This window comes from Oncorhynchus clarkii, chromosome 21 (genome assembly GCF_045791955.1).
Source record: "Oncorhynchus clarkii lewisi isolate Uvic-CL-2024 chromosome 21, UVic_Ocla_1.0, whole genome shotgun sequence".
In the NCBI taxonomy this organism is placed as follows: Eukaryota; Metazoa; Chordata; class Actinopteri; order Salmoniformes; family Salmonidae; genus Oncorhynchus; species Oncorhynchus clarkii.
This window is the reverse complement of record NC_092167.1, coordinates 25,278,169-25,305,760: the sequence shown is the minus strand read 5'-3', so window position 1 is coordinate 25,305,760 and position 27,592 is coordinate 25,278,169. Positions and strand designations below refer to the sequence as shown.

At 43.4% G+C, this 27,592-nt stretch overlaps 1 protein-coding gene across 2 annotated transcripts in view; it reads left to right on the top strand.

The window, feature by feature from the left end:
- Positions 1-27,592, top strand: part of LOC139378789 (1-phosphatidylinositol 4,5-bisphosphate phosphodiesterase beta-3-like) — a 103,751-nt gene that overhangs the window by 31,226 nt on the left and 44,933 nt on the right. For both annotated transcript variants that reach the window (XM_071121287.1, XM_071121288.1), the window contains exon 3: positions 24,793-24,861. In XM_071121287.1, the coding sequence (XP_070977388.1) occupies positions 24,793-24,861 (69 nt within the window). The remainder of the gene's footprint in view (positions 1-24,792; positions 24,862-27,592) is intronic.

Below are 27,592 nucleotides of genomic sequence, written 5' to 3'. Positions count from 1 at the left end.
TATCACTACCAGTCAAAGGTTTTAGAACACCTACTCAAGGGTTTTTCTTTATTTTTTACTATTTTCTACATTGTAGAATAATAGTGAAGACATCAACACTATGAAATAACTGTCACATTCTGACCATAGTTCTGTTATTTTATTCATCATGAACACTTACCACGCTTTGGTCCCATCCTCCTTCCACCTCTGAATGCCGTTACAGAAACACCCACCACAAAAGGACCAAGCAGCGTGGTAATGGGCAGCAGCAGCAGCGATGTCAGGACTCCTGAACATGGGAGGACGTTTTGGACGGCAAGGGTTGCTGCACATGGGAGGAGATCCCTGCTGGAAGGGATCACCTCCCATGGGAACAGGTGGAGGCAGCTAGGAGAGCAAGGCAGCCGGAGAGAGGAGCCAGCGATACGAGGGAACACGGCTGGCAAGGAAGCCCGAGAGGCAGCCCCAAAAAAAGGTACACGGGGAGTGTGGCTAAGGCAGGTAGGAGACTTGCGCCAACTCCCCGTGCTTACCGGAGAGCGAGAGGGACCGGGCAGACACCGTGTTATGCGGTGGAGCGCACGGTGTCCCAGGTGCGTATGCATAGCCCGGTGTGGTACATTCCAGCTCCTCGTATCGGCCGGGCTAGAGTGGGCATCGAGCCAGGTGCTATGAAGCCGGCTCTACTCATCTGGTCTCCAGTGCGTCCCCTCGGGCCGGCATTCATGGCACCAGCCTTACGCATGGTGTCCCCGGTTTGCCAGCACAGCCCAGTGCGGGCTATTCCACCTCGCCGCACTGGCCTGGCTACGGGTAAGGTTGGGCAGGCTCGGAGCTCAAGAGCTCCAGTGCGCCTGCACTGTCTGGTCTATCCGGTGCCACTTCCACGCACCAGCCCTCCGGTGGCAGCCCCCCGCACCAGGCTGTCTCTTTGTCTTCTCCCTACAGGTGCTCCCGCCTGCCCAGCGCCGCCAGAGCCTCCCTCCTGCCCAGCGCCGCCAGAGTCTCCCGTCTGTCCTGAGCCGCCAGAGTCTCCCGCCTCTCCGGTGGTGAAGTGTGGGGTCCACGTCCCGCTTCAGAGCCGCCACCGCGGACAGACGCCCACCCAGACCCTCCCCTATAGGTTCAGGTTTTGCGGCCGGAGTCCACACCTTTGGGAGGGGGGGGGGGGGGGGGGGGGGGGGGGTTACTGTCACGTTCTAACCATAGTTCTGTTATTTTATTATTTGTTTTAGTATGGTCAGGGCGTGAGTTCGGGTGGGCAGTCTGTTTGTTTTTCTATGTTGGTTTTTGTGTGCCTAGTATGGTTCTCAATCAGAGGCAGGTGTCGTTAGTTGTCTCTGATTGAGAATCATATGCTACAACGCTCATCGCTACAACTCCCGCACGGACTCGGGAGAGACGAAGGTTGAAAGTCATGCGTCCTCCGATACACAACCCAACCAGCCGCACTGCTTCTTAACACAGTGCGCATCCAACCCGGAAGCCAGCCGCACCAATGTGTCGGAGGATACACCGTGCACCTGGCAACCTTGGTTAGCGCGCACTGCGCCCGGCCCGCCACAGGAGTCGCTGGTGCGCGATGAGACAAGGACATCCCTACCGACCAAGACAGTCTTGAAAGAGTTCCCACATATGCTGAGCACTTGTTGGCTGCTTTTCCTTCACTCTGCGTTCCGACTCATTCCAAAACATCTCAATTGGGTTGAGGTCGGGTGATTGTGGAGGCCAGGTCATCTGATGTAGCATTCCATCACTCACCTTCTTGGTAAAATATCCCTTTCACCCACACCACGTCCCTCAAAGACACAGCGTTTAGAACCAAAAATGTCCAATTTGGACTCCAGACCAAAGGACACATTTCCACCGGTCTAATGTCCATTGCTCATGTTTCTTAGTCCAAGCAAGTCTCTTCTTCTTATTGGTGTCATTTTAGTAGTGGTTTATTTGCCACGAAGGCCTGATTTACAGTCTCCTCTGACAAGTTGATGTTGAGATGTGTCTGTTATGTGTCTGTTACTTGAACTCTGTGAAGCTGCAATTTCTGAGGCTGGTAACTCTAATAACTTATCCTCTGCAGCAGAGCTAACTCTGGGTCTTCCATTTCTGTGGCGGTCCTCATGAGAGCCAGTTTCATCATATTGCTCGATGTTTTTTGCGACTGCACACACAGTTCTTTTTTTTCGTATTGACTGACCTTCATGTCTTAAAGTAATGATGGACTGTCGTTCTGTTTGCTTAATTGAGCTGTTCTTTTCCATACTATAGATTTGGTCTTTTACCAAATAGGTCTATCTTCTGTATACCCCCCTACCTTGTCACAGCACAACTGATTGGATCAAATGCATTAAGGAGGAAAGAAATTGTCACACCCTGATCTGTTTCACCTGTCTTTGTGCTTGTCTCCACCCCCCTCCAGGTGTCACCAATCTTCCCCATTATCCCCAGTGTATTTATACCTGTGTTCTCTTGTTTGTGTGATGCCAGTTCGTTTTGTTTCGTAAAACCTACCAGCGGTTTTCCCTTTGCTCCTGTCTGTTCTAGTTCCTGGTTTTTCCCGGTTTTGACCTTTCTGCCTGTTCTGACCCTGAGCCTGCCTGCCGTTCTGTACCTTTGCCACACCACACTGGATTATTGACCCCTGCCTGCTCTGATCCTGAGACTGCCTGCTGTTCTGTACCTTTTGAACCCTATCTGGATTACTGAGCTCTGCCTGCCCTTGATCTGTCGTTTTGCCTGCCCCTGTATTAGTAATACACTTTGGTTACTTTGACACTGTCTGCATCTGGGTCTTGCCTGAAATGTGATAGAAATTCCACAAATTAACTTTTAACAAGGCACACTGTCACGCCCTGACCATAGTTTGCTTTGTATGTTTATGTTTTGTTTGGTCAGGGTGTGATCGGAATGGGCATTCTATGTTGGATGTCTAGTTTGTCCGTTTCTGTGTTTGGCCTGATATGGTTCTCAATCAGAGGCAGGTGTTAGTCATTGTCTCTGATTGGGAACCATATTTAGGTAGCCTGTTTTGTCATTGTGGGTTGTGGGTGATTGTCTATGTTAGTTGCTTGTGTCAGCACAGTTATTATAGCTTCACGGTCGTTATTTGTTTATTGTTTTTGTATTCAGTGCTTTCTTTAATTAAAATATCATCATGAACACATACCACGCTGCATTTTGGTCCCCTTCATACGACGATCGTGACACACACCTGTTAATTGAAATGCATTCCAGGTGACTACCTCATGAAGCTGGTTGAGAGATTCCTAAGATTGTGCAAAGCTGTCATCAAGGCAAAGTGGCTATTTGAAGAATCTCGAATCTAAAATATATTTAGTTTTGTTTAACACTTTTTTGGTTACTACATGATTCCATATGTGTTATTATCATAGTTCTGATGTCTTCACTATTATTTTACAATGTAGAAAATAGTAAAAATAAAAACCCTAGGTAAGTTTTCTAAAACTTTTGACCAGTAGAGTGTGTGTGTGTGTGTGTGTGTGTGTAGTGCATTCGGTAAGTATTCAGACCCCTTGACTTTTTCCACATTTTGTTACAGCCTTATTCTAAAATGTATTAAATTACAACAATTCCTCATGAATCTGCGCACAATACCCCATAATGACAAAGCAAAAACAGGTTTTTAGAAATGTTTGCAAATATATAAAAAATAAAAAACAGAAATAACTTATTTACCTACGTATTCAGATCCTTTGCAATGAGATTCGATATTGAGCTCCGATGCAACCTGTTTCCATTGATCTTCATTGATGTTTCTACAACAATTGGAGTCCACCGGTGGTAATTGCAATTGATTGGACATGATTTTGAAAGGCACACACCTGTCTATATAAGGTCCCACAGTTGACAGTGTATGTCAGAGCAAACACCAAGCCATGAGGTCAAAGGAATTGTCTGTAGAGCGCTGCAGCACTCTACCAATCAGGCCTTTATGGTAGAGTGGCCAGACGGATGCCACTCCTTAGTAAAAAGCACACGACACCCCTATTGGAGTTTGCCAAAAGGCACCTAAAGGACACTCACACCATGAGAAACAAGATTCTCTGGTCTGATAAAATCAAGATTGAACTCTTTGGGCTAAATGCCAAGTGTCTGGAGGAAACCTGGCACCATCCCTACGGTGAAACATGGTGGTGGCAGCATCATGGTGGTGGCAGCATCATGCTGTGGGGATGTTTTTCAGCTGCAGGGACTGGTACACTAGTCAGGATCAGGGGAAAGATGAATGGCGCAAAGTACAGAGAGATCCTTGATAAAAACCTGCTTCATAGCGCTCAGGACCTCAGACTGGGACAAAGGTTCACTTATCATCAGGACAACGACCCTAAGCCCACAGCCAAGACAACACATGAGTGGCTTCGGGATAAGTCTCTGAATGTCCTTTAGTGTCCCAGCCAGAACCCGGAATTGAACCCGATCGAACATCTCTGGAGAGACTTCAAAATAGCTTTGAAGCAAAGCTCCCCATCCAACCTGACAGAGCTTGAAAGGATCTGCAGAGAAGAATGGGAGAAAGTCCCCAAATACAGGTATGCCAAGCTTGTAGCGTTATACCCAAGAAGACTTGAGGCTGTAATCGCTGGTTTTGCTTTGTCATTATAGGGTATTGTGTGTAGATGTTTTTTCCACCTCATTTTTTATTTATTTATTTATTTCACCTTTATTTAACCAGTTAGGCAAGTTGAGAACAAGTTCTCATTTACAATTGCGACCTGGCCAAGATTTAGCAAAGCAGTTCGACACACAACAACACAGAGTTACACATGGAGTAAAACAAACATACAGTAGAGACAAGTCTATATACGATGTGAGCAAATTAGGTGAGATAAGGGAGGTAAAGGCAAAAAAAGGCCATGGTGGCACAATAAATAGTAGATTTGCAGTGGAAGAATGTGCAAAGTAGAAATAAAAATAATGGGGTGCAAAGGAGCAAAATAAATAAATAAAATAAATACAGTAGGGAAAGAGGTAGTTGTTTGGGCTAAATTATAGATGTGCTATGTACAGGTGCAGTAATCTGTGAGCTGCTCTGACAGCTGGTGCTTAAAGCTAGTGAGGAAGATAAGTGTTCCCAGTTTCAGAGATTTTTGTAGTTCGTTCCAGTCATTGCCAGCAGAGAACTGGAAGGAGAGGCAGCCAAAGAAAGAATTGGTTTTGGGGGTGACCAGAGAGATATACCTGCTGGAGCACGTGCTACAGGTGGGTGATGCTATGGTGACCAGCGAGCTAAGATAAGGGGGGACTTTACCTAGCAGGGTCTTGTAGATGACCTGGAGCCAGTGGGTTTGGCGACGAGTATGAAGCGAGGGCCAGCCAACGAGAGCGTACAGGTTACAATGGTGGGTAGTATATGGGGCTTTGGTGACAAAACGGATGGCACTGTGATAGACTGCATCCAATTTGTTGAGTAGGGTATTGGAGGCTATTTTGTAAATGACATCGCCGAAGTCGAGGATTGGTAGGATGCTCAGTTTTACAAGGGTATGTTTGGCAGCATGAGTGAAGGATGCTTTGTTGCGAAATAGGAAGATGATTCTAGATTTAACTTTGGATTGGAGATGTTTGATGTGGGTCTGGAAGGAGAGTTTACAGTCTAATCAGACATCTAGGTATTTGTTGTTGTCCATGTATTCTAAGTCCGAGCCGTCCAGAGTAGTGATGTTGGGCAGGTGCAGGCAGCGACCGGTTGAAGAGCATGCATTTAGTTTTACTTGTATTTAAGAGCAATTGGAGGCCACTGAAGGAGAGTTGTATGGCATTGAAGCTTGCTTGGATGGTTGTTAACAGTGTCCAAAGAATTGCCAGAGGTATACAGAATGGTGTCGTCTGCGTAGAGGTGGATCAGAGACTCACCAGCAGCAAGAGCGACATCATTGATGTATACAGAGAAGAGAGTCGGTCCAACAATTGAACCCTGTGGCACCCCCATTGAGACTGCCAGAGGTCCGGACAACAGACCCTCTGATTTGACACACTGAACTCTATCAGAGAAGTAGTTTGTGAACCAGGCAAGGCAATCATTTGAGAAACTAAGGCTGTCGAGTCTGCCGATGAGGATGTGGTGATTGACAGAGTCGAAAGCCTTGGCCAGATCAATGAATACGGCTGCACAGTAATGTTTCTTATCGATGGCGGTTAAGATATCGTTTAGGACCTTGAGCGTGGCTGAGGTGCACCCATGACCAGCTCTGAAACCAGATTGCATAGCATAATCTGTTTGTTGACTTGGCTTTCGAAGACCTTAGAAAGGCAGGGTAGGATAGATAATAGGGGTGGCAACAATTTCGGCAGATCATTTTAGAAAGAAAGGGTCCAGATTGTCTAGCCCGGCTGATTTCTAGGGGTCCAGATTTTGCAGCTCTTTCAGAACATCGGCTGACTGGATTTGGGAGAAGGAGAAATGGAGAAGGCTTGGGCGAGTTGCTGTGGGGGGTGCAGTGCAGTTGACCGGGGTAGGGGTAGCCAGGTGGAAAGCATGGCCAGCCGTAGAAAAATGCTTCTTGAAATTCTCAATTATAGTGGATTTGTCAGTGGTGACAGTGTTTCCTATCTTCAGTGCAGTGGGCAGCTCGGAGGAGGTGTTCTTATTCTCAATGGACTTTACAGTGTCCCAGAACTTTTTTGAGTTAGTGTTGCAGGAAGCACATTTCTGCTTGAAAAAGCTAGCCTTGGCTTTTCTAACTGCCTGTGTATCATGGTTTCTAGCTTCCCTGAAAAGCTGCATATCACGGGGGCTGTTCGATGCTAATGCAGAACGCCATAGGATGTTTTTGTGTTGGTTAAGGGCAGTCAGGTCTGGGGAGAACCAAGGGCTATATCTGTTCCTGGTTCTACATTTCTTGAATTGGGCATGCTTATTTAAGATGGTTAGGAAGGCATTACATTTTTATTACCAGGCATCCTCTACTGACGGGATGAGATCAATATTCTTCCAGGATACCTCGGCCAGGTCGATTAGAAAGGCCTGCTCGCTGAAGTGTTTCAGGGAGCGTTTGACAGTGATGAGTGGAGGTCGTTTGACCACTGACCCATTACAGATGCAGGCAATGAGGCAGTGATCGCTGAGATCTTGGTTGAAGACAGCAGAGGTGTATTTAGAGGGCAAGTTGGTTAGGATGATATCAATGAGGGTGCCCGTTTTTATGGCTTTGGGTGAGGATCCTGGTAGGTTCATTGATAATTTGTGTGAGATTGAGGGCATCAAGCTTAGATTGTAGGATGGCTGGGGTGTTAAGTATGTTCCAGTTTAGGTCGCCTAGCAGCACGAGCTCTGAAGATAGATGGGGGGCAATCAGTTCACATATGGTGTCCAGAGCACAGCTGGGGGCAGAGGGTGGTCTATAGAAGGCAGCAACGGTGAGAGACTTGTTTTTAGAGGGGTGGATTTTTAAAAGTAGAAATTCTAATTGTTTGGGTACAGACCTGGATAGTAGCCTGCAGAGTTCTGTCCTATCTTTGCAGTAGATTGCAAGAGGTTGCTAAAGCAGTGAATAAAACAAACTTAGGGAGGAGGCTTCTAATGTTAACATGCATGAAACCAAGGCTATTACGGTTACAGAAGTCATCAAAAGAGAGTGCCTGGGGAATAAGAGTGGAGCTAGGCACTGCAGGGCCTGGATTCACCTCTACATCACCAGAGGAAAAGAGGAGGAGTAGGATAAGGGTACGGCTAAAAGCAACGAGAATTGGTCGTCTAGAACATCTGGAACAGATAGTAAAAGGAGGTTTCTGGGGGCGATGAAATAGCTTCAAGGTATAATGTACAGACAAAGGTATGGTAGGATGTGAATACAGTGTAGGTAAACCTAGGTATTGAGTGATGATGAGAGAGATATTGTCTCTATAAACATCATTGAAACCAGGAGATGTCATCGCATGTGAGGGTGGTGGAACTAATAGGTTGGATATCAATTTAAGTGATTTTAGAATAAGGGTGTAATTAACAAAATGTAGAAAAAGTCAAGGGGTCTGAATACTTTCCGAATGCACTGTATTTCCAAAACATTTCTGCCATCAACAGCACGCTTCACCATAGGGATGGTGTCAGATTTCCTCACACCCCTGGATTTTTTCCACATTTTCACACCGCCTTGACTTTTTCCAATTCCAATGTGGAATTAAAATGGATTGAATTCTCATTTGCTGTCTAAGATCTACACAACATACTATAATTTCTAAGTGGAACAAAAATTCTAACTTTTGTAAGTAATTATTTTAAAATACAACACATAACTTGATAAGTATTCAATGCCCTGAGTCAATACATATTAGAATCACCTTTGGCAGCGATTACAGCTTTGAGTCTTTCTGGGTAAGTCTCTAAGAGCTTTGCACACCTGGATTGTACAATATTTGCACATAATTTTTATTAGACAGCATTATCAGTGTTAGACAGCCATGTTCAAGTCTTGCCATCAATTGTTTTTTAATATTTTTTTAATTTTTTTAAAATCCAATTTTAAGTCAAAACTGTATCTCGGCTACTGAGTTACAGTTTTTTAATACAAATTCACAGTTTTCTTGGTAAGCTTCTCCAGTGTAGATTTGGGCTTAAGTTTTAGGTGATTGTCCTGCTGAAAGATGCATTTGTCTTAGTGTCCGTTGGAAAGCAGACTCAACCAAATTTTCCTGTAGGATTTTTCCTGTGCTTAGCTTTATTCCATTTAATTTTATGTTAAAAAAAATAACTCCCTTGTCCTTGTCGATAACAAGCATACCCATAACATGATGCATCCACCACCATGCTTGAAAATATGAAGAGTGGTTGGATTTGTCCAAAACATAATGGACATAAAGCTATTTTCTTTGCCACATTTTTTGCAGTATTACTTTTGTGCCTTGTTGCAAACAGGATGCATGTTTTGGAATATTTTTATTCTGTACAGGCTTCCTTCTTTTCACTCTGTCATTTAGGTTAGTATTGTGGAGTAACTGCAACGTTGTTGATCCATCCTCAGTTCTCTATCACAGCCATTAAACTCTGTAACCGTTTTAAAGTCGCCTCATGATGAAATCTCTGAGCGGTTTCCTTCCTCTCCGGCAACTGATTCAGCGATTGAGTTTGAAATTTACTGCTCGACTGAGGGATCTTATATATGTGTGGAGTACAGAGATGAGGTAGTCATTCAAAAATCATGTTAAACACTATTATTGCACACAGAATGATTCCATGCAACTTATTGTGTGATTTATTTATTATGTCTTAACATAATTCCACTTTGACATTATGGGATATTGTGTGTAGGCCAGTGTAACAACATTTCAATTGAATAATTTTTTAATTCAAGCTGTACTGAAGAACAAAAGTTTTGCTGTTACCGCCTGAACTTAAAATGGATTAAATGAAATTCCATAATGTCAAAGTGGAATAATGCTTTTCAAAATGTGTGCATATTCATTTGAAATGAAAAGCTGATATGTCTTGAGTCAGTAACTAATACATCTCCTTTAACACAAAGTGTTATGTTTGGGTCAAATCCAACTCAACATCACTTAGTACCTAACCACTCATATTTTCAAGCATGGTGGTGGCTGCATCATGTTAGCAAATCAAATGTTATTGGTCACATGCAGATGTTATTGTGGGTTTAGCTAAATTCTTGTGTTCCTAGCTCCAAACAGTGCAGTGGTATCTAACAGGTATCTATCTAAAAATGATTCACAACAATACACACAAATCTAAAAGTAAAATAATGAATTAAGAAATATAAAATATTAGATTGAGCAATGTCAGTGGCATTGACTAAAATACAGTATAATAGAATACAGTATAAACATATAAGATGAGTAAAGCAGTATGTAAACATTATCAAAGTGACTCGTGTTCCATTATTAAAGTGGCCAGTGCAGGGTTGCGTAAATGGGTGGAAGCTGGAAAGGACTAGGGAATTTTTTTAAAGGATAAAAATAAAATCACAGGCAAAATTCTAGAGGAAAACTTGGTTCAGTCTGCTTTCCAATGGACACTGGGAGATAAATGCACCTTTCAGCAGGACAATAACCTAAAACAGCAAATACTCTTGAGTAACATTGAATGTTCCTGACTGGCCGAGTTAAAGTTTTGACTTCAATCGGCTTGAAAATCTATGACTTAAAAATGGCTGTCTAGCAATGACGAACAACCAATTTGACAGGGCTTGAATGAATGTGAATGTTCTGGGTTGACTGTTGAAGAAGATTTTCCTGATTAGTTTATTCCAAAGTGGACTATCCCTTTTGACTGTAGTGAGCTTCATGCGGCCTAAGCTTAGTGGCTGCATGGCTTCATCCAGGTGGATGCTACATGTTTTTCGGAGGTCTTTACCAAGGAGTCTACGACTGGGGATGGCAAGAGTTGACCTGACTTATGACTTGTTTCCCCCCTGAATCATATGACCATCGTTTTCCCCCCTGCTCAACCCTTCATCTGGGCCTCAGTCGAAAAAGGTGTGGAAGGTGCAGGTGAGAAAGGTGCACATGGAGTGTGGATCGGACACAGGATGTGATCTGTTGTACTTGCTCCTGTCTCTGTGGATGACGTTGGAAGATCTTCCACCCAGAACTGTTAAAAGGCTAACTGAAATGTAATTGTTTTCTATTATGAGAGCGTCTTTGAGATTCTTTCTGTAAAGACATTTTTTGGGGGGCGGCAGGTAGCCTAGTGGTTAGAGCGTTGGACTAGTAACCGAAAGGTTGCAAGATCAAATCCCCGAGCTGACAAGGTAAAAATCTGTCGTTCTGCCCCTGAACAAGGCAGTTAACCCACTGTTCCTAGGCCGTCATTGAAAATAAAAATGTGTTCTTAACTGACGTGCCTAGTTAAATAAAGGTGGAAAAGTGCTATACAAATTAAATCTATTATATATTATTACTCGTTTAATATTCCACGTCCAAATTATTAGTGCTGAGTGATTTTAACCAATTTTTTGTTTGTATTTTCTTGGTTATTAAACAACTAATTGACCGATGTCTGTTCAATTACTTGAATTCTATTTCTTTCATTGTGAGCCCAACGAGCCATTTCTCTAGAGAGAAATCAAATCATTTAAGAGCGAAATGATGTCAAGAACTATATGGGACGATGGGCTGAAGAGAGTTAAATATTCAACCTAGTTCAGTGCAGAAACATGGTAATTAACTACAATGACCATGATTCATTGAGCCAGTTTTTTTCCGGCTCGGACACAGATACACTTTTACTCCTGCAACAGTATATGCTGCTGAATGAGAGCGGAATGTAGACGAGTGGCGGTTGGTGGCGTTTAAGATTAGGGAGGACAATCATTTTTTTATAAGACTGGCCTTATTTCTATTAAAGCATATTGGATGACTGTCATTCATATTCCAGCTCAATGTAACATTGATAGGTTTAGGCTACTATATGATATCTGAATTTTTGCTATACCCACCATGAGGTTGCTACAACCTAGCCTATGAATAAAAGATTACAACGTAGGTGCACAGGTCGAGAAACATTTTTGAGTAATCAAGGTGACAGACAGTGACCCATTCGATACCACCTTGCACACTCTTGCCTGCATATAACTGATCTAGGGTGTAATCATTAGTCCAGCAGTTGCAAACAAGAGTTTATATTGGACAAATAAAGGTATGTTTTTCCCATTTAGTATTGTTTCCTTCCATTTAAGATTTTTTTTCAACACAATTGGAGGAATGAACACACCCCTGCAATAAAAGTTCACTTTCATAGCCACTACATACAAACAGCATGATCATTTTGCTCATTGTATAATTCCTTCTTGCATCTACGTGCTCTACTCCTCTCACCTTTTCCCTTGCATGTGGACTTCAGTGCACAACACATCAGCTGTCTGTGACCAGGCTAAAAAATATTTCCAAGCCAAACATTCATATCATAACCGCTAACCGCTACATACAGCCTACATCGTTGTGACCATATTAGCTAACGGCATCGTCAACATAGCTACTATAACTAACGCATTAGTAAACCTGCTACAATCATGCAGTACAGTGTACAGCCAGCAAGCAGTTTAGCAGTTACACCAATGGTCCCCGATGGCAATAAATTAGTAAAACCAAAAGCTTACCTCCTTAATTAAGGCAAGGTTTAAAAAAAATCTGTCGTTCTAACCCTGAACAAGGCAGTTAACCCACTGTTCCTAGACTATCATTGAACATAAGAATTTGTTCTTAACTGACTTGCCTAGTTAAATAAAGGTAAAATAAAAAATAATACAAACATTTACTTGGAAGAGTTCCAGTGTTGTGTTGGATAGTCATAGCCAGCTAGCTAACATAGCATCCCTCTGTTTGAGCAGGTTGTTTTAGTAGGCTAAACTAGCTAGCTACATTTGCCTTCGAGGCAGAGTTGCAAAGAAAAAGCCATATCTCTGACTGGCCAATAAAAAGAAAAGATTAAGATGGGCAAAAGAGCAGAGACATTGGACAGAGGAACTGGAGTCCAGCATCCTGGAGGCCAGCATCCTGGAGTCGCCTCTTCACTGTTGACGTTGAGACTGGTGTTTTGCGGGTACTATTTAATGAAGCTACCAGTTGAGGACTTGTGAGCCGTCTGTTTCTCAAACTCGACACTCTAATGTACTTGTCCTCTTGCTCAGTTGTGCATCGGGGCCTCCCACTCCTCTTTCTATTGTGGTTAGGGCCAGTTTGTGCTGTTCTGTGAAGGGAGTAGTACAAAGCGTTGTAGGAGGTCTTCAGTTTATTGGCAGTTTCTCACATGGAATAGCCTTCATTTCTCAGTACAAGAATAGACTGACGATTTTCAGAAGAAAGGTGTTAGGTTCTAGCCATTTTGAGCCTGTAATCGAACCCACAAAATCAAATCAAATCAAATTAATTTGTCATATACACATGGTTAGCAGATGTTAATGCGAGTGTAGAGAAATGCTTGTGCTTCTAGTTCCGACAATGCAGTAATAACCCACGAGTAATCTAACCTAACAATTCTAAAACTACTACCTTATACAGACAAATGTAAAGGGATAAAGAATATGTACATAAAGATATATGAATGAGTGATGGTACAGAACGGCATAGGCAAGATGCAGTAGATGGTATCGAGTACAGTATATACATATGAGATGAGTAATGTAGGGTATGTAAACAAAGTGGCATAGTTTAAAGTGGCTAGTGATACATGTATTACATAAAGATGCAGTAGATGATATAGAGTACAGTATATACATAGACATATGAGATGAGTAATGTAGGGTATGTAAACATTATATTAAGTAGTATTGTTTAAAGTGGCTAGTGATATATTTTACATCAATTTCCATCAATTCCCATTATTAAAGTGGTTGGAGTTGAGTCTGTGTGTTGGCAGTAGCCACTCAATGTTAGTGGTGGCTGTTTAACAGTCTGATGGCCTTGAGATAGAAGCTGTTTTTCAGTCTCTCGGTTCCTGCTTTGATGCACCTGTACTGACCTCGCCTTCTGGATGATAGCGGATTGAATAGGCAGTGGCTCGGGTGGTTGTTGTCCTTGATGATCTTTATGGCCTTCCTGTGACATCGGGTGGTGTAGGTGTCCTGAAGGGCAGGTAGTTTGCCCCCGGTGATGCGTTGTGCAGACCTCTACCCTCTGGAGAGCCTTACGGTTGTGGGCGGAGCAGTTGCCGTGCCAGGCATTGATACAGCCCGACAGGATGCTCTCGATTGTGTATCTGTAGAAGTTTGAGTGCTTCTGGTGACAAGCCAAATTTCTTCAGCCTCCTGAGGTTGAAGAGGCGCTGCTGCGCCTTCTTCACGACGCTGTCTGTGTGGGTGGACCAATTCAGTTTGTCCGTGATGTGTACGCCGAGGAACTTAAAACTTACTACCCTCTCCCCTACTGTCCCATCGATGTGGAGAGGGGGGTGCTCCATCTGCTGTTTCCTGAAGTCCACAATCATCTCCTTTGTTTTGTTGACGTTGAGTGTGAGGTTATTTTCCTGACACCACACTCCAAGGGCCCTCACCTCCTCCCTGTATGCCGTCTCGTCGTTGTTGGTAATCAAGCCTACCACTGTAGTGTCGTCCGCAAACTTGATGATTGAGTTGGAGGCGTGCATGGCCACGCAGTCGTGGGTGAACAGGGAGTACAGGAGAGGGCTCAGAACTCACCCTTGTGGGGCCCCAGTGTTGAGGATCAGCGGGGTGGAGATGTTGTTACCTACCCTCACCACCTGGGGGAGGCCCGTCAGGAAGTCCAGTACCCAGTTGCACAGGGCGGGGTCGAGACCCAGCGTCTAAAGCTTGATGACGAGTTTGGAGGGTACTATGGTGTTAAATGCTGAGCTGTAGTCGATGAACAGCATTCTCACATAGGTATTCCTCTTGTCCAGATGGGTTAGGGCAGTGTGCAGTGTGGTTGAGATTGCATCGTCTGTGGACCTATTTGGGCGGTAAGCAAATTGGAGTGGGTCTAGGGTGTTAGGTACGGTGGCGGTGATATGGTCCTTGACTAGTCTCTCAAAGCACTTCATGATGACGGAAGTGAGTGCTACAGTAGTCGTTTAGCTCAGTTACCTTAGCTTTCTTGGGAACAGGGACAATGGTGGCCCTCTTGAAGCATGTGGGAACAGCAGACTGGGATAAGGATTTATTGAATATGTCCGTAAACACACCAGCCATTTGGTCTGCGCATGCTCTGAGGACGCGGCTGGGAATGCCGTCTGGGCCTGCAGCCCTGCGAGGGTTAACACGTTTAAATGTTTTACTCACGTCGGCTGCAGTGAAGGAGAGTCCGCAGGTTTTGGTTGCGGGCCGTGTCAGTGGCACTATATTGTCCTCAAAGCGGGCAAAAATGTTATTTAGTCTGCCTGGGAGCAAGACATCCTGGTTCGAGACGGGGCTGGTTTTCTTTTTGTAATTCGTGATTGACTGTATACCCTGCCACATACCTCTTGTGTCTGAGCCGTTGAATTGTGACTCTACTTTGTCTCTATACTGACGCTTAGCTTGTTTGATTGCCTTGCGGAGGGAATAGCTACACTGTTTGTATTCGGTCATGTTTCCGGTCACCTTTCCCTGGTTAAAAGCAGTGTTTCGCGCTTTCAGTTTCACGCGAATGCTGCCATCAATCCACGGTTTCTGGTTTGGGAATGTTTTAACCGTTGCTATGGGAATGACATCTTCAATGCACTTTCTAATGAACTCGCTCACCGAATCAGCGTATCCATCAATGTTGTTGTTGGAAGCAATGCGGAACATATCCTAATCCACGTGATCGAAGCAGTCTTGAAGCGTGGAATCAGATTGGTCGGACCAGCGTTGAACAGACCTGAGCGCAGGAGCCTCTTGTTTTAGGTTCTGTCTGTAGGCAGGGAGCAACAAAATGGAGTCGTGGTCAGCTTTTCCGAAAGGAGGGCGGGGGAGGGCCTTATATGCGTCGCGGAAGTTAGAATAGCAATGATCCAAGGTTTTACCAGCCCTGGTTGCGCAATCGATATGCTGATACAATTTAGGGAGTCTTGTTTTCAGATTAGCCTTGTTAAAATCCCCAGCTACAATGAATGCAGCCTCAGGATATGTGGTTTCCAGTTTGCAAAGAGTCAAATAAAGTTTGTTCAGGGCCATCGATGTGTCTGCTTGGGGGGGAATATATACGGCTTAGGGGGGAATATACATGGCAGACCAATCCAAACTCATTTCCCGACATGTCCAGCCCATCCATTATCTCAGCCAATCATGGCTAGTGGGAAGGTTCCTGTGGTTTTCTGTGGATAAACCATCTAGGCTCGTAATTTAAATGTTTTCTTCGTATTTATAGATGGCATACACATTTGTTTTTAAGGCACATAAAAGTTCACCTTCCAGGAGGCTTTCAAGCAAAAAAATGCATTTTGATAGAAAATAAAATACACTAAAATACCTCTCCTGTGAAGTAGTAATGTGCGACATACGCCTTACTTCCTGAAATGTGTCACATATACACAACTGAAATATTTTGTCATTTACTAGTAATTTCCTATTTTTCTATGTACATCTTTTCAATGGAATATCTTCAATATTTTAGGCTTCGGTGTTTCCATTCAGAATATCTAATCATTTGAATGTCATTATTTCATATGTCATTTATTATCAAAACCATGAAATGTTTTTATTAATCGAACCAAAACCAAACCAACCTCAAAAATTACTAATCGCTTAGCCCTAACAATTCTCTTTCTCTCCCTTCCTGTCTGCCTCTCTCCCTTCTTTACTTCCCATTCCTCCCTCCCTCTCCCTCAGGGCCATCTGGTTGTCATTAGTAGAGGGGAGCAGGCAACAAACTTCTTCCTTTTCTATAAACTGACGGATTACCCTCCCTCCCTCCCTCCCTCCCCCCCCTCCCTTCCTCTAGTTTCAGGGCTCATATGCAGAAGAGACCGTGGTCTCAGCATTACTCCCTGGCTAAATAAAAGTTAAACTAAATTTCCCCACTTTCTCTTTCCCTCATTCTGTTCCATCAACTGCTGCATTTCAGCCTCCATTTCTCTCTCTTCCTCTATATCTCTCTTTCTGTATCTCTCTCTTCTTTCTCTCCCGTCTCTCTCCTCTTTCTCTCTCTCTTTCTAGCGTGGGAAACAGGGCAGGATGTTGTTCAGACAGAGAAGAGAGGTTTGGGGATCTGGTGTGCCCAAATTCCTCCAACTCCCCTTTTCACTCTCAGCATATCCCCTTTTCATCTCTCTCTCTCTGCCTCCTTTCCCTGCTCCCCCTCTCTCTCCTCTCATGTCCTCCTCCAGTGTTCTATCTCTGGCTGTCATGTTATCTCCAGGGTATTACTAAGTGTTAGTAGTAATAGTTATGGAGAGGCTGTTATTTGTGTGTCACTATAACCCGGAGGTGGGACCAAGTCATTGTTTTACAAGTCACAAGTAAGTCTCAAGTCTTAGCACTCAAGTCCCAAGTCATGTCCCAAGTCAAGACAGGCAAGTCCGAGTCAAGTCTCAAGTCCTAAACTTTGAGTTCCGAGTCCTAAACAAGTCATAATGTTCTCTTCACCAAATTGAATACCATTTCATATTTTAACAAGAGTAATAGTTAGTATATTACATTTATGCAAATCATGAATGCTTTTACCCATGTATTTCCATGGAAATACATGGGTAGCCATGAGAAGCCATGAGAAAGACCCCCCCCCCCCCCCCACCCCCCCAATAGTGATCGACTATTGAGGATGGCTATGGGGCGCAATCGGGTGATGTAAGCTTGTACACAATCACCCAACCTTAACACACACACACACAGTCTTTCTGTGTGGTTACAGTCGGCTAACGTATGTCAATGGTTTTAGGAACAGTAGTAACATCCATTAGGCAGGATTTAGGCTACCAACTCTCTAGCCAGTTGTAGCTCAATCTTGGGTGCAATGATCACGTTCCCGCACTGACTGACTTGTGTGGAGGCAGTATCATCTTTCCAAGAGCTCCATCTGAATTCACCCGCCGACGTTCCTCTGCAACTTTTTCTCAGCTGGCACAATTTGATTGGCTACTGTCCAATTCAAACTGTAATCCGTTAAATGAAGAGTTGATGCGCTGCACACTTTTTTTAATAGCATCATTTTTTATATTTGGGCTTGGGGAGGGTATCAAGTCAGGTCGAGTCATAAGGTTCAAGTCCATGTCAAGTCATTGGTGTTAAAGTCAAAGTTGAGTTGCAAGTCATCATATTTGTGACTCGAGTCTGACTCAAGTCCAAGTCAGGTGACTCTAGTCCACACCTCTGCTATAACTATATTGGCAGTGTCAGCAGTAATTAAGCCAGTTGAAGACTGAGGCTGCATCCCAGATGGCAACATTTTCACATGTTCCTTTGATGAGCCTTTGTGTCTGAAATTATAATCCACTGAGGATTTTATAATCCATTGAGGATTCACACACACACACACACACACACACACACACACACACACACACACACACACAAACAGATCTTTGCATGGTCACTCTGTGGGATACACACCCAGGAAGGAAGTGAGTGTGTTGGATGATAATGTGACAGTTTCCCCTTATTTTCTCTCTCTCTCTCTCTCATTCCTTTCCTCATATGCTCTGTGTTCTCACACACACTCTCTCACACACACACACACACACACACAAACACACACACACATACACACACACATTGTGTATATATATATACAGTGGGGCAAAAACGTATTTAGTCAGCCACCAATTGTGCAAGTTCTCCCACTTAAAAAGATGAGAGGCCTGTAATTTTCATCATAGGTACACTTCAACTATGACAGACAAAATGAGGAAAAGATATCCAGAAAATCACATTGTAGGATTTTTTATGAATTTATTTGCAAATTATGGTGGAAAATAAGTATTTGGTCAATAACAAAAGTTTATCTCAATACTTTGTTATATACCCTTTGTTGGCAATGACAGAGGTCAAACGTTTTCTGTAAGTCTTCACAAGATTTTCACACACTGTTGCTGGTATTTTGGCCCATTCCTCCATGCAGATCTCCTCTAGAGCAGTGATGTTTTGGGGCTGTTGCTGGGCAACACGGACTTTCAACTCCCTCCAAAGATTTTCTATGGGGTTGAGATCTGGAGACTGGCTAGGCCACTACAGGACCTTGAAATGCTTCTTACGAAGCCACTCCTTTGTTGCCCGGGCGGTGTGTTTGGGATCATTGTCATGCTGAAAGACCCAGCCACGTTTCATATTCAATGCCCTTGCTGATGGAAGGAGGTTTTCACTCAAAATCTCACGATACATGGCCCCATTCATTCTTTCCTTTACACGGATCAGTCGTCCTGGTCCCTTTGCAGAAAAACAGCCCCAAAGCATGATGTTTCCACCCCCATGCTTCACAGTAGGTATGGTGTTCTTTGGATGCAACTCAGCATTCTTTGTCCTCCAAACACGACGAGTTGAGTTTTTACCAAAAAGTTATATTTTGGTTTCATCTGACCATATGACATTCTCCCAATCTTCTTCTGGATCATCCAAATGCTCTCTAACAAACTTCAGACGGGCCTGGACATGTACTGGCTTAAGCAGGGGGACACGTCTGGCACTGCAGGATTTGAGTCCCTGGCGGCGTAGTGTGTTACTGATGGTAGGCTTTGTTACTTTGGTCCCAGCTCTCTGCAGGTCATTCACTAGGTCCCCCCGTGTGGTTCTGGGATTTTTGCTCACCGTTCTTGTGATCATTTTGACCCCACGGGGTGAGATTCTGTGTGGAGCCCCAGATCGAGGGAGATTATCAGTGGTCTTGTATGTCTTCCATTTCCTAATAATTGCTCCCACAGTTGATTTCTTCAAACCAAGCTGCTTACCTATTGCAGATTCAGTCTTCCCAGCCTGATGCAGGTCTACAATTTTGTTTCTGGTGTCCTTTGACAGCTCTTTGGTCTTGGCCATAGTGTAGTTTGGAGTGTGACTGTTTGAGGTTGTGGACAGGTGTCTTTTATACTGATAACAAGTTCAAACAGGTGCCATTAATACAGGTAACGAGTGGAGGACAGAGGAGCCTTTTAATGAAGAAGTTACAGGTCTGTGAGAGCCAGAAATCTTGCTTGTTTGTAGGTGACCAAATACTTATTTTCCACCATAATTTGCAAATAAATTTATAAAAAATCCTAAAATGTAATTTCTCTGGATTTTTTTTCTCAATTTGTCTGTCATATTTGAAGTGTACCTATGATGTAAATTACAGGCCTCTCTCATCTTTTTAAGTGGGAGAACTTGCACAATTGGTGGCTGACTAAATACTTTTTTGCCCCACTGTGTATATATATTTTTTAAAGACTCAAACATTTCAAAAGGCATGGATATCTGGACACTTTTGGATACAGAAAGCACCTTCTTCTCCACACAGCAAGGCTGCCCATGACCGCTGACATGGAGCAGTACCTCACTAGCTGATTTTCCTTTGTCTTATGCAGACCTGCAATCTGAAGGTCACGTACTGTCAGTACCATAAGCTTGGTCTGATAACTGAGGCTGTTCAGGCATGACACGAGGGGCTGGTATTTCAGTAACTTGTCAGCAAAAGTCTGGACCATGTAAGAGTCGAAACCCACTTCCAAAATGAGCACCTCCCTCTTGCCTCCCCCACAACAACAATATGTGTCTTATTTGGCATACAAGAAAACACATCATCAACATCAAACCAGACTCCTCTGATGAGAATGTTTGTGAATGTGTACTGTTGGTGAGACAAGGCGATCATGTCTAGGTGCTCATGTCTAGCTACAGTGTATGTACAGTCGTGGCCAAAGGTTTTGAGAATGACACAAATATTAATTTCCACAAAATGTGCTGCTTCAGTGTCTTTAGATATTTTTTCCAGATGTTACTATGAGATACTGAAGTATAACTACAAGCGTCAAAGGCTTTTATTGACAATTACATGAATTACATTGACCCTTCTTTGTCAACACCTCTGCAATCCGCCCTGACGTGCTGTCAATTAACTTCTGGGCCACATCCTGACTGATGGCAGCCCATTCTTGCATAATCAATGCTTGGAGTTTGTCAGAATTTGTGGGTTTTTGTTTGTCCACCAGCCTCTTGAGGATTGACCACAAGTTCTCAATGGGATTAATGTCTGGGGATTTACCTGGCCATGGACCCAAAATATCAATGTTTTGTTCCTCGAGCCACTTAGTTATCACTTTTGCCTCCATCATGCTGGAAAAGGCATTGTTCGTCACCAAACTGTTCCTGAGTGGTTGGGAGAAGTTGCGTCTCGGAGCATGTGTTGGTACCATTCTTTTTTTCATTGCTGTGTTCTTTGGCACAATTGTGAGTGAGCCCAGTCCCTTGTCTGAGAAGCAACCCCTCACATGAATGGTTTCAGGATGCTTTACTGTTGGCATGACACAGGACTGATGGTAGCGCTCACCTTGTCTTCTCCGGACTAGCTTTTTTCCGGATGCTTCAAACAATCGGAAAGGGGATTCATCAGAGAAAATTACCTAGTCCTCAGCAGTCCAATCCCTGTACCTTTTGAGGAATTTCAGTCTGTCCCTGATGTTTTTCCTGGAGAGACGTGGCTTCTTTGTTCTCCTTCTTGACACCAGGCCATCCTCCAAAAGTCTTCGCCTGACTGTGCGTGCAGGTGCACTCACACCTGCCTGTTGCCATTCCTGAGCAAGCTCTGTACTGGTGGTGCCCCAATCCCACAGCTGAATCAACTTTAGGAGACGGTCCTGGCGCCTTCTTCACAACAATTGAACCGCTCTCCTTGAAGTTCTTGATGATCCGATAAATGGTTGACATAGGTGCAATCTTACTGGCAGCAATATCCTTGCCTGTGAAGCCCTTTTTGTGCAAAGCAATGATGACAGCACGTGTTTCCTTGCAGGTAACCATGGATGACAGAGGAAAAACAATGATTCCAAGCACCACCCTCCTTTTGAAGCTTCCAGTCTGTTATTCGAACTCAATCAGCATGACAGTGTGATCTCCAGCCTTGTCCTCGTCAACACTCACACCTGTGTTAATGAGATAATCACTGACATGATGTCAGTTGGTCCTTTTGTAGCAGGCTGAAATGCAGTGGAAATGTTTTTTGGGGATTCAGTTCATTTGCATGGCAAAGAGGGACTTTGCAATTAATTGATTCATCTTCATAACATTCTGGAGTATATGCAAATTTCCATCATACAAACTGAGGCAGCAGACTTTGTGTCATTCTCACCTTTTGGCCACGATTGTACAGGTCCTTGTATGAGTGGCAACCATTAACATGTGTAACAGACTCCATTACATTTGACTCGTGCGAGATACATAACGGATCATGTTTTGCAGGGTACCAAAGTGCTGTCGTCACAGACAGACACATGCGCACACAGGCACGCAAACACATACAGCTTTCTCTTCCTCGGTTTAGTGAAACTATTGCGTCATGCAGATCAGGGAAAGTGCACAGTATCAAATCCATTGTTTGAACGCTTCCCCCAAAGTGTGCGTGTGTGTGCGTGCATGTGTGTGTGGTATCCCACTGTCAAAATCTATGGTAAGACTTGAAAATTGCTGTCTAGCCATGACCCCCAACACATTGACAGAGCTTGAAGGATTATGAAAAGAATAATGGGCAAATATTGCACAATCCAGGTGTGCAAAGCTCTTAGAGAAGTACCCAAGAAGACTCACAGCTATAAATCTGTTACTACTAACCTTATAGTTACTTTAGTGGGAAAAGCATCAAAACAGCTTTGTTTAAGTACAACTTGACCCACCTCCTCTATTCTTACAAGGAGGAAGTGATAGTTGCCACCGATTATTAGAGGAAGTTCTGTGTGTGTATGGTTATAGGTGAATAGTTTGTGTCTAGGGGAGGAGAAATAACTAGCTCCTACTTACCCTATCACTTTTCCTAGTGACGCCATGTGACATTTAGTAGCTGCACTGATTGGGCTATATTTGTCTTAGACAAAGAGACCTCAAATCCCAAGACACACACACACACAGTGGTGTGAGAGGAAAGGTGTGGTCCCTCCATCATTGTTTTATTAGAAGGAGAAAGAACAAGGGAGGTATGGTTGGAGGAGAAAGAGATCAAGGGAGGAGGAAGAAGGAGAGGGCTGAACTTTCTGGACTTTTCTGTTTCAAATCTGTGCTTGGGATGTCCTCGAGACATTAAAAAAAGTTTCCATACATGTCCCACATGTTGGCCACTCTGATTCTTCTTTCAGATATAAGGATATATGAATATCCCAGAAAATTAGACAGACACATGAGAGCAGGTCCTGTTTCAATGGTTCCACAGGAACCTCACAAATAGCAGACCTAAACACATGGAACTCCCACATGAGAAGCCACATTATAAAATTGATGGTTCAAACCCTGAATGCTGATTGGCTGATATTAAACCGTATACCATGGTATGACAAAATATGTATTTTTACTGCTCTAATTACGTTGGTAACCAGTTTATAATAGTAATAAGGCACCTCAGGAGTTTGTGGTATATAGGCAATATACCATGGCTAAGGGCTGTATTCAGAGACTCCGCATTGCGTCGTGCATAAGAACAGCCCTTAGCCATGGTATATTGGCCATACCCCCTTGTGCCTTATTGCTTAATTAGAATGCATCGATAACAATCCATTCAATTTGGAAAAGTTTAAAAACTCAACTATGTTATCTTTCTACCATCTGAAATATGTCTGTATCTTACAGGCCTACACATAGGCCTATTATTCCAGTGTGTGAACTGTAGTAGAATGCTGTCACAAGGTAAAAATGCATTGAATAATACAGTCTAGCTGCAATAACTTTCTCTCTGTCCCCCTCTCTATCTCGTTTTCTCCTTCTCTTTCCCTAAAATATAGTAGTAGTAATGATGGAAAAGGCTTACTATTACACACTGAGCCAACAACATGTACAGGCCAATATATACCTGGAATGTGTGCCTTGAACAAACAAACAGAGAGAGAGACCCTCTGTTACACAACAAGTCAGGACATTTGGAGGATATGTCAGCTTGCTGCATCACCGTGGAGTGTTTGTGGGCGGGTGTGTGTGTGAACTTGTGTGTGTGTGTGTGTGACCCAAGGGCCCTGGTATTTACATGGCCATTTAGATCTGTGATTAGTGGTCTCTCTAACACACATACTCCACATGTGGGATGGACTCTTGGCGGTTGGTTAGCTAGCGAGTCAGTTTCCGTGGTCTCCAGGGAGTCGTCATGCCGATGTTGTAATGAAACCAAGGCCTCTGGGAGAGGTGTGTGTGTGTGTGTTTGCCTCAGGGAGAGAATATAAATGTCCTAACGACCCAGAAGCATTGTCCCCAGGAAGTAACATTTACGCACAGGCCAATCAGGAACGACCGGCTGCACCAGAAACAAATCCCATTGGTCTGCTGGTCCTGACCTCCAACCTTTCATGACCGCTTTTCATCCAGAAAGATGTCTGGATGGAAAGAGAGAGGGAGGAAGAGAGGGAGAATGAGGGAGTCAGAGAAATACAGTCAGGACGACCTTCAGCTTAACATCACAAATATTTAGTGTGGCCTCGACTCTGTTTATGGTGCCCTTTACGAGGATGTTGCCCCCCCTCTCTCTCCCTCCCTCTCCTTCTTTCTCTCCCTCCTTCCTCCTCTCCCTCCCCTTTTTGTCTTTCTCTCCTTTCTTCCGTCCATCCTTCTCTCCTCCTTTCTCTCTCCCTCTCTTTCACTTCTTCCTTCCCTATTTCCTTCTCTGTCTCCTTCTATCCCTCTTTCCGCCTGGTGTCCAGTCTTTCTCAGACCTACAACCTAGCCCCCAGTCTTGTACACTGTTATGTTCAGTGTCTGTCAGTGTGACTTTGAACAGCCATAGAAGGTGCCCGGAAACCTCAAAGCTTATAGCTGCTCCCCTTCACATACTGTTTATGTCTGAGAGAGGGATGAAAGAAAGATGAGAGGTGGGAGGTGGATGAGAGGATAGAAAGAAAGGATCTGGGGTTGGAAGAAAGGGGAGGGGGAGAGAGGGTATACAAAAAGGTTGAGGGGATAGAGGAGGGATTGCATGAGGGACAGGAGGAGAGGGGTTAGAAATAATGGATGAAGGGTCGGAGCAGTGATTGAGATGTAATGGGGTGAAAAAGAAGGCTTTTAAGTTCTGTAGTAAAAAGTATTAAAAGCTTAATTTCTATTTCACTCCTCTTCCTTTTCTTGTCCTGCTTCTTCTTACTTGTCTCACTGTCTGTCTCTCTCATTATCTCTCTCTGTATCTGTCTCTGTCTTGTCTGAAAAACTTTTTTCAAGCAATATATGTGGGACTGACCACAATGACAAATATTAACATGCTTTATCTGTATCTCTTTCTGTCTTTATTTCTCTCTCTCTCTCTCTCTCTCATTCTATAACTCCATATATCTCTCTTTTTCAGGAAGTGGAAATTCTTGACATTAGCCAGATAAGAGACACCAGAACGGGGAAGTTAGCCAAACTACCAAAGGTGGGTAACGTGTATGTGTGTTTTCATTTTGCTACATTTTGATATGGTTCTACGGTGTGCACTTTATGAATACGGCCACAACGATGATCCTATCACAGCTGTGGATAGAGAATAGGTCATGGGATACATTTGATTTACATTACATTTGACATTTTGGAGAGTGACCAATGATTATACATACACTTGATGACTGATAGGTGGCGCTGTGTTGAAACCACCGTGCCTCCATTTTGGCACTCCCCCACCATTGTAAACTATATTTTGGAAGCTATAGATAAAATGCATTTATTAATGTCTGCATATATTTTTTGCCACATTTATTCTATTACGGACACCTTAATATATAGTACCAGTCAAAAGTTTGGACACACCTACTCATTCCAGGGTTTTTCTTTATTTTTTACTATTTTCTCAATTGTAGAATATTAGTGAAGACATTAAAACTATGAAATAACACATAGGAAATCATGTAGCAACCAAAAAGTGTTAAACAGAAAATATATTTGATATTCTTCAAAGTAGCCACCCTTTGCCTTGATGACAGCTTTCACACTCTTGGCATTCTCTCAACCAGCTTCATGACGTAGTCACCTGAAATTAATTTCAATTAACAGGTGTGTCTTGTTAAAAGTTAATTTGTGGAATTTCTTTCCTTCTAAATGTGTTTGAGCCAATCAGTTCTGTTGTCACAAGGTAGGGATGATAAACAAAGAGTATTTTATCAAATAGAGCTAAGTCCATATTATGTCAAGAACAGCTCAAACAAGCAAAGAGAAATGACAGTCCATCATTAATTTAAGACATGAAGGTCAGTCAGTACCGAAAATGTCAAGAACTTTGAAAGTTTCTTCAAGTGCAGTCGCAAAAAACATCAAGCACTATGATGAAACTGGCTCTCATGAGGGCCGCCACAGCAAAGGAAGACCCAGAGTTACCTCTGCTACAGAGGATAAGTTCATTAGAGTTACCAGCCTCAGAAAGTGCAGCCCAAATAAATGCTTCAGAGTTCAAGTAACAGATACATCTCAACATCAACTGTTCAGAGGAGACTGCGAGAATCAGGCCTTCATGGTAAATTTGCTGACAAAAACAATAACAAGATACTTGCTTGGGCCATGAAATACGAGCAATGGACATTAGACCGGTTGAAATCTGTCGTTTGGTCTGATGAGTCCAAATTTGATATTTTTGGTTCCAACTGCCGTGTCTCTGTGAGACGCGGAGTAGGTGAATGGATGATCCCCGCATGTGTGGTTCGCACCGTGAAGCATGGAGGAGGAGGTGTGATGGTGCTTTGCTGGTGACACTGTCAGTTATTTATTTAGAATTCAAGGCACACTTAACCCACGTGGCTACCACAGCATTCTGCAGTGATACACCATCCAATCTGGTTTGCACTTATTGGGACAATCATTTTTTTTACAAACAGGACAATGACCCAAAACACACCTCCAGTATGTGTAAGGGCTATTTGACCAAGCAGGAGATTGATGGAGTGCTGCATCAGATGACCTGGCCTCCACAATCACCCGAATTCAACCAAATTGAGATGGTTTGGGATGAGTTGGACCGCAGAGTGAAGGAAAAGCAGCCAACAAGTGCTCAACATATGTGGGAACTCCTTCAAGACTGTTGGAAAAGCATACCCCATGAAGCTGGTTGAGAGAATGTCAAGAGTTTGCAAAGCTGTCATCAAGGCAAAGGGTAGCTACTTTGAATAATCTAAAATCTAAAATATTTTTTGATTTGTTTAGCATCTTTTTGGTTATATATGATTCCATATGTGTTATTTCATAGTTTTAATGTCTTCACTATTATTCTACAATGTATAAAATATTCAAAAGAAAGAAAAACCCTTGAATGAGTAGATGTGTCCAAACTTTTAACTGGTACTGTATACTTTGAAATTATATTATGTGAGCTAAAAAATATATGAAAACATTTCCTTAAAGTATACTTTTTTGAGATTACTAATGTTACTTTCCCCACTGCAACAAAAAAATACTTAAATAAGAAAACAAATGTCCTCCCACTGTCAATTGCGTTTATTTTTCAAACTTAACATGTGTAAATATTTGTATGAACATAACAAGATTCAACAACAAGTTCCACAGACATGTGACTAACAGACATTGAATAATGTGTCCCTGAACAAAGGGGAGGTCAAAAGTAACAATCAGTTTCTGGTGTGGCCACCAGCTGCATTGAGTATTGCAGTGCATCTCCTCCTCATGGACTGCACCAGATTTGCAAGTTCTTGCTGTGAGATGTTATCACACTCTTCCACCAAGGCACCTGCAAGTTCCCGGACATTTCTGGGGGGAATGGCCCTAGCCTTCACCCTCCGATCCAACAGGTCCCAGACGTGCTCAATGGGATTGAGATCCAGGCTCTTCGCTTGCCATGGCAGAACACTGACATTCCTGAAATCATGCACAGAACAAGCAGCATGGCTGGTGGCATTGTCATGCTGGAGGGTCATGTCAGGATGAGCCTGCAGGAAGTGTACCACATGACGGAGGAGGATGTCTTCCCTGTAACTCACAGCGTTGAGATTGCCTGCAATGACAATAAGCTCAGTCCGATGATGCTGTGACACACCGTCCCAGACCATGACGGACCCTCCACCTCCAAATCGATCCCGCTCCAGAGGACATGCATTTATCATCCTTTGATGATAAACGTGAATCCGACCATCACCCCTGGTAAGACAAAACCGCGACTCGTCAGT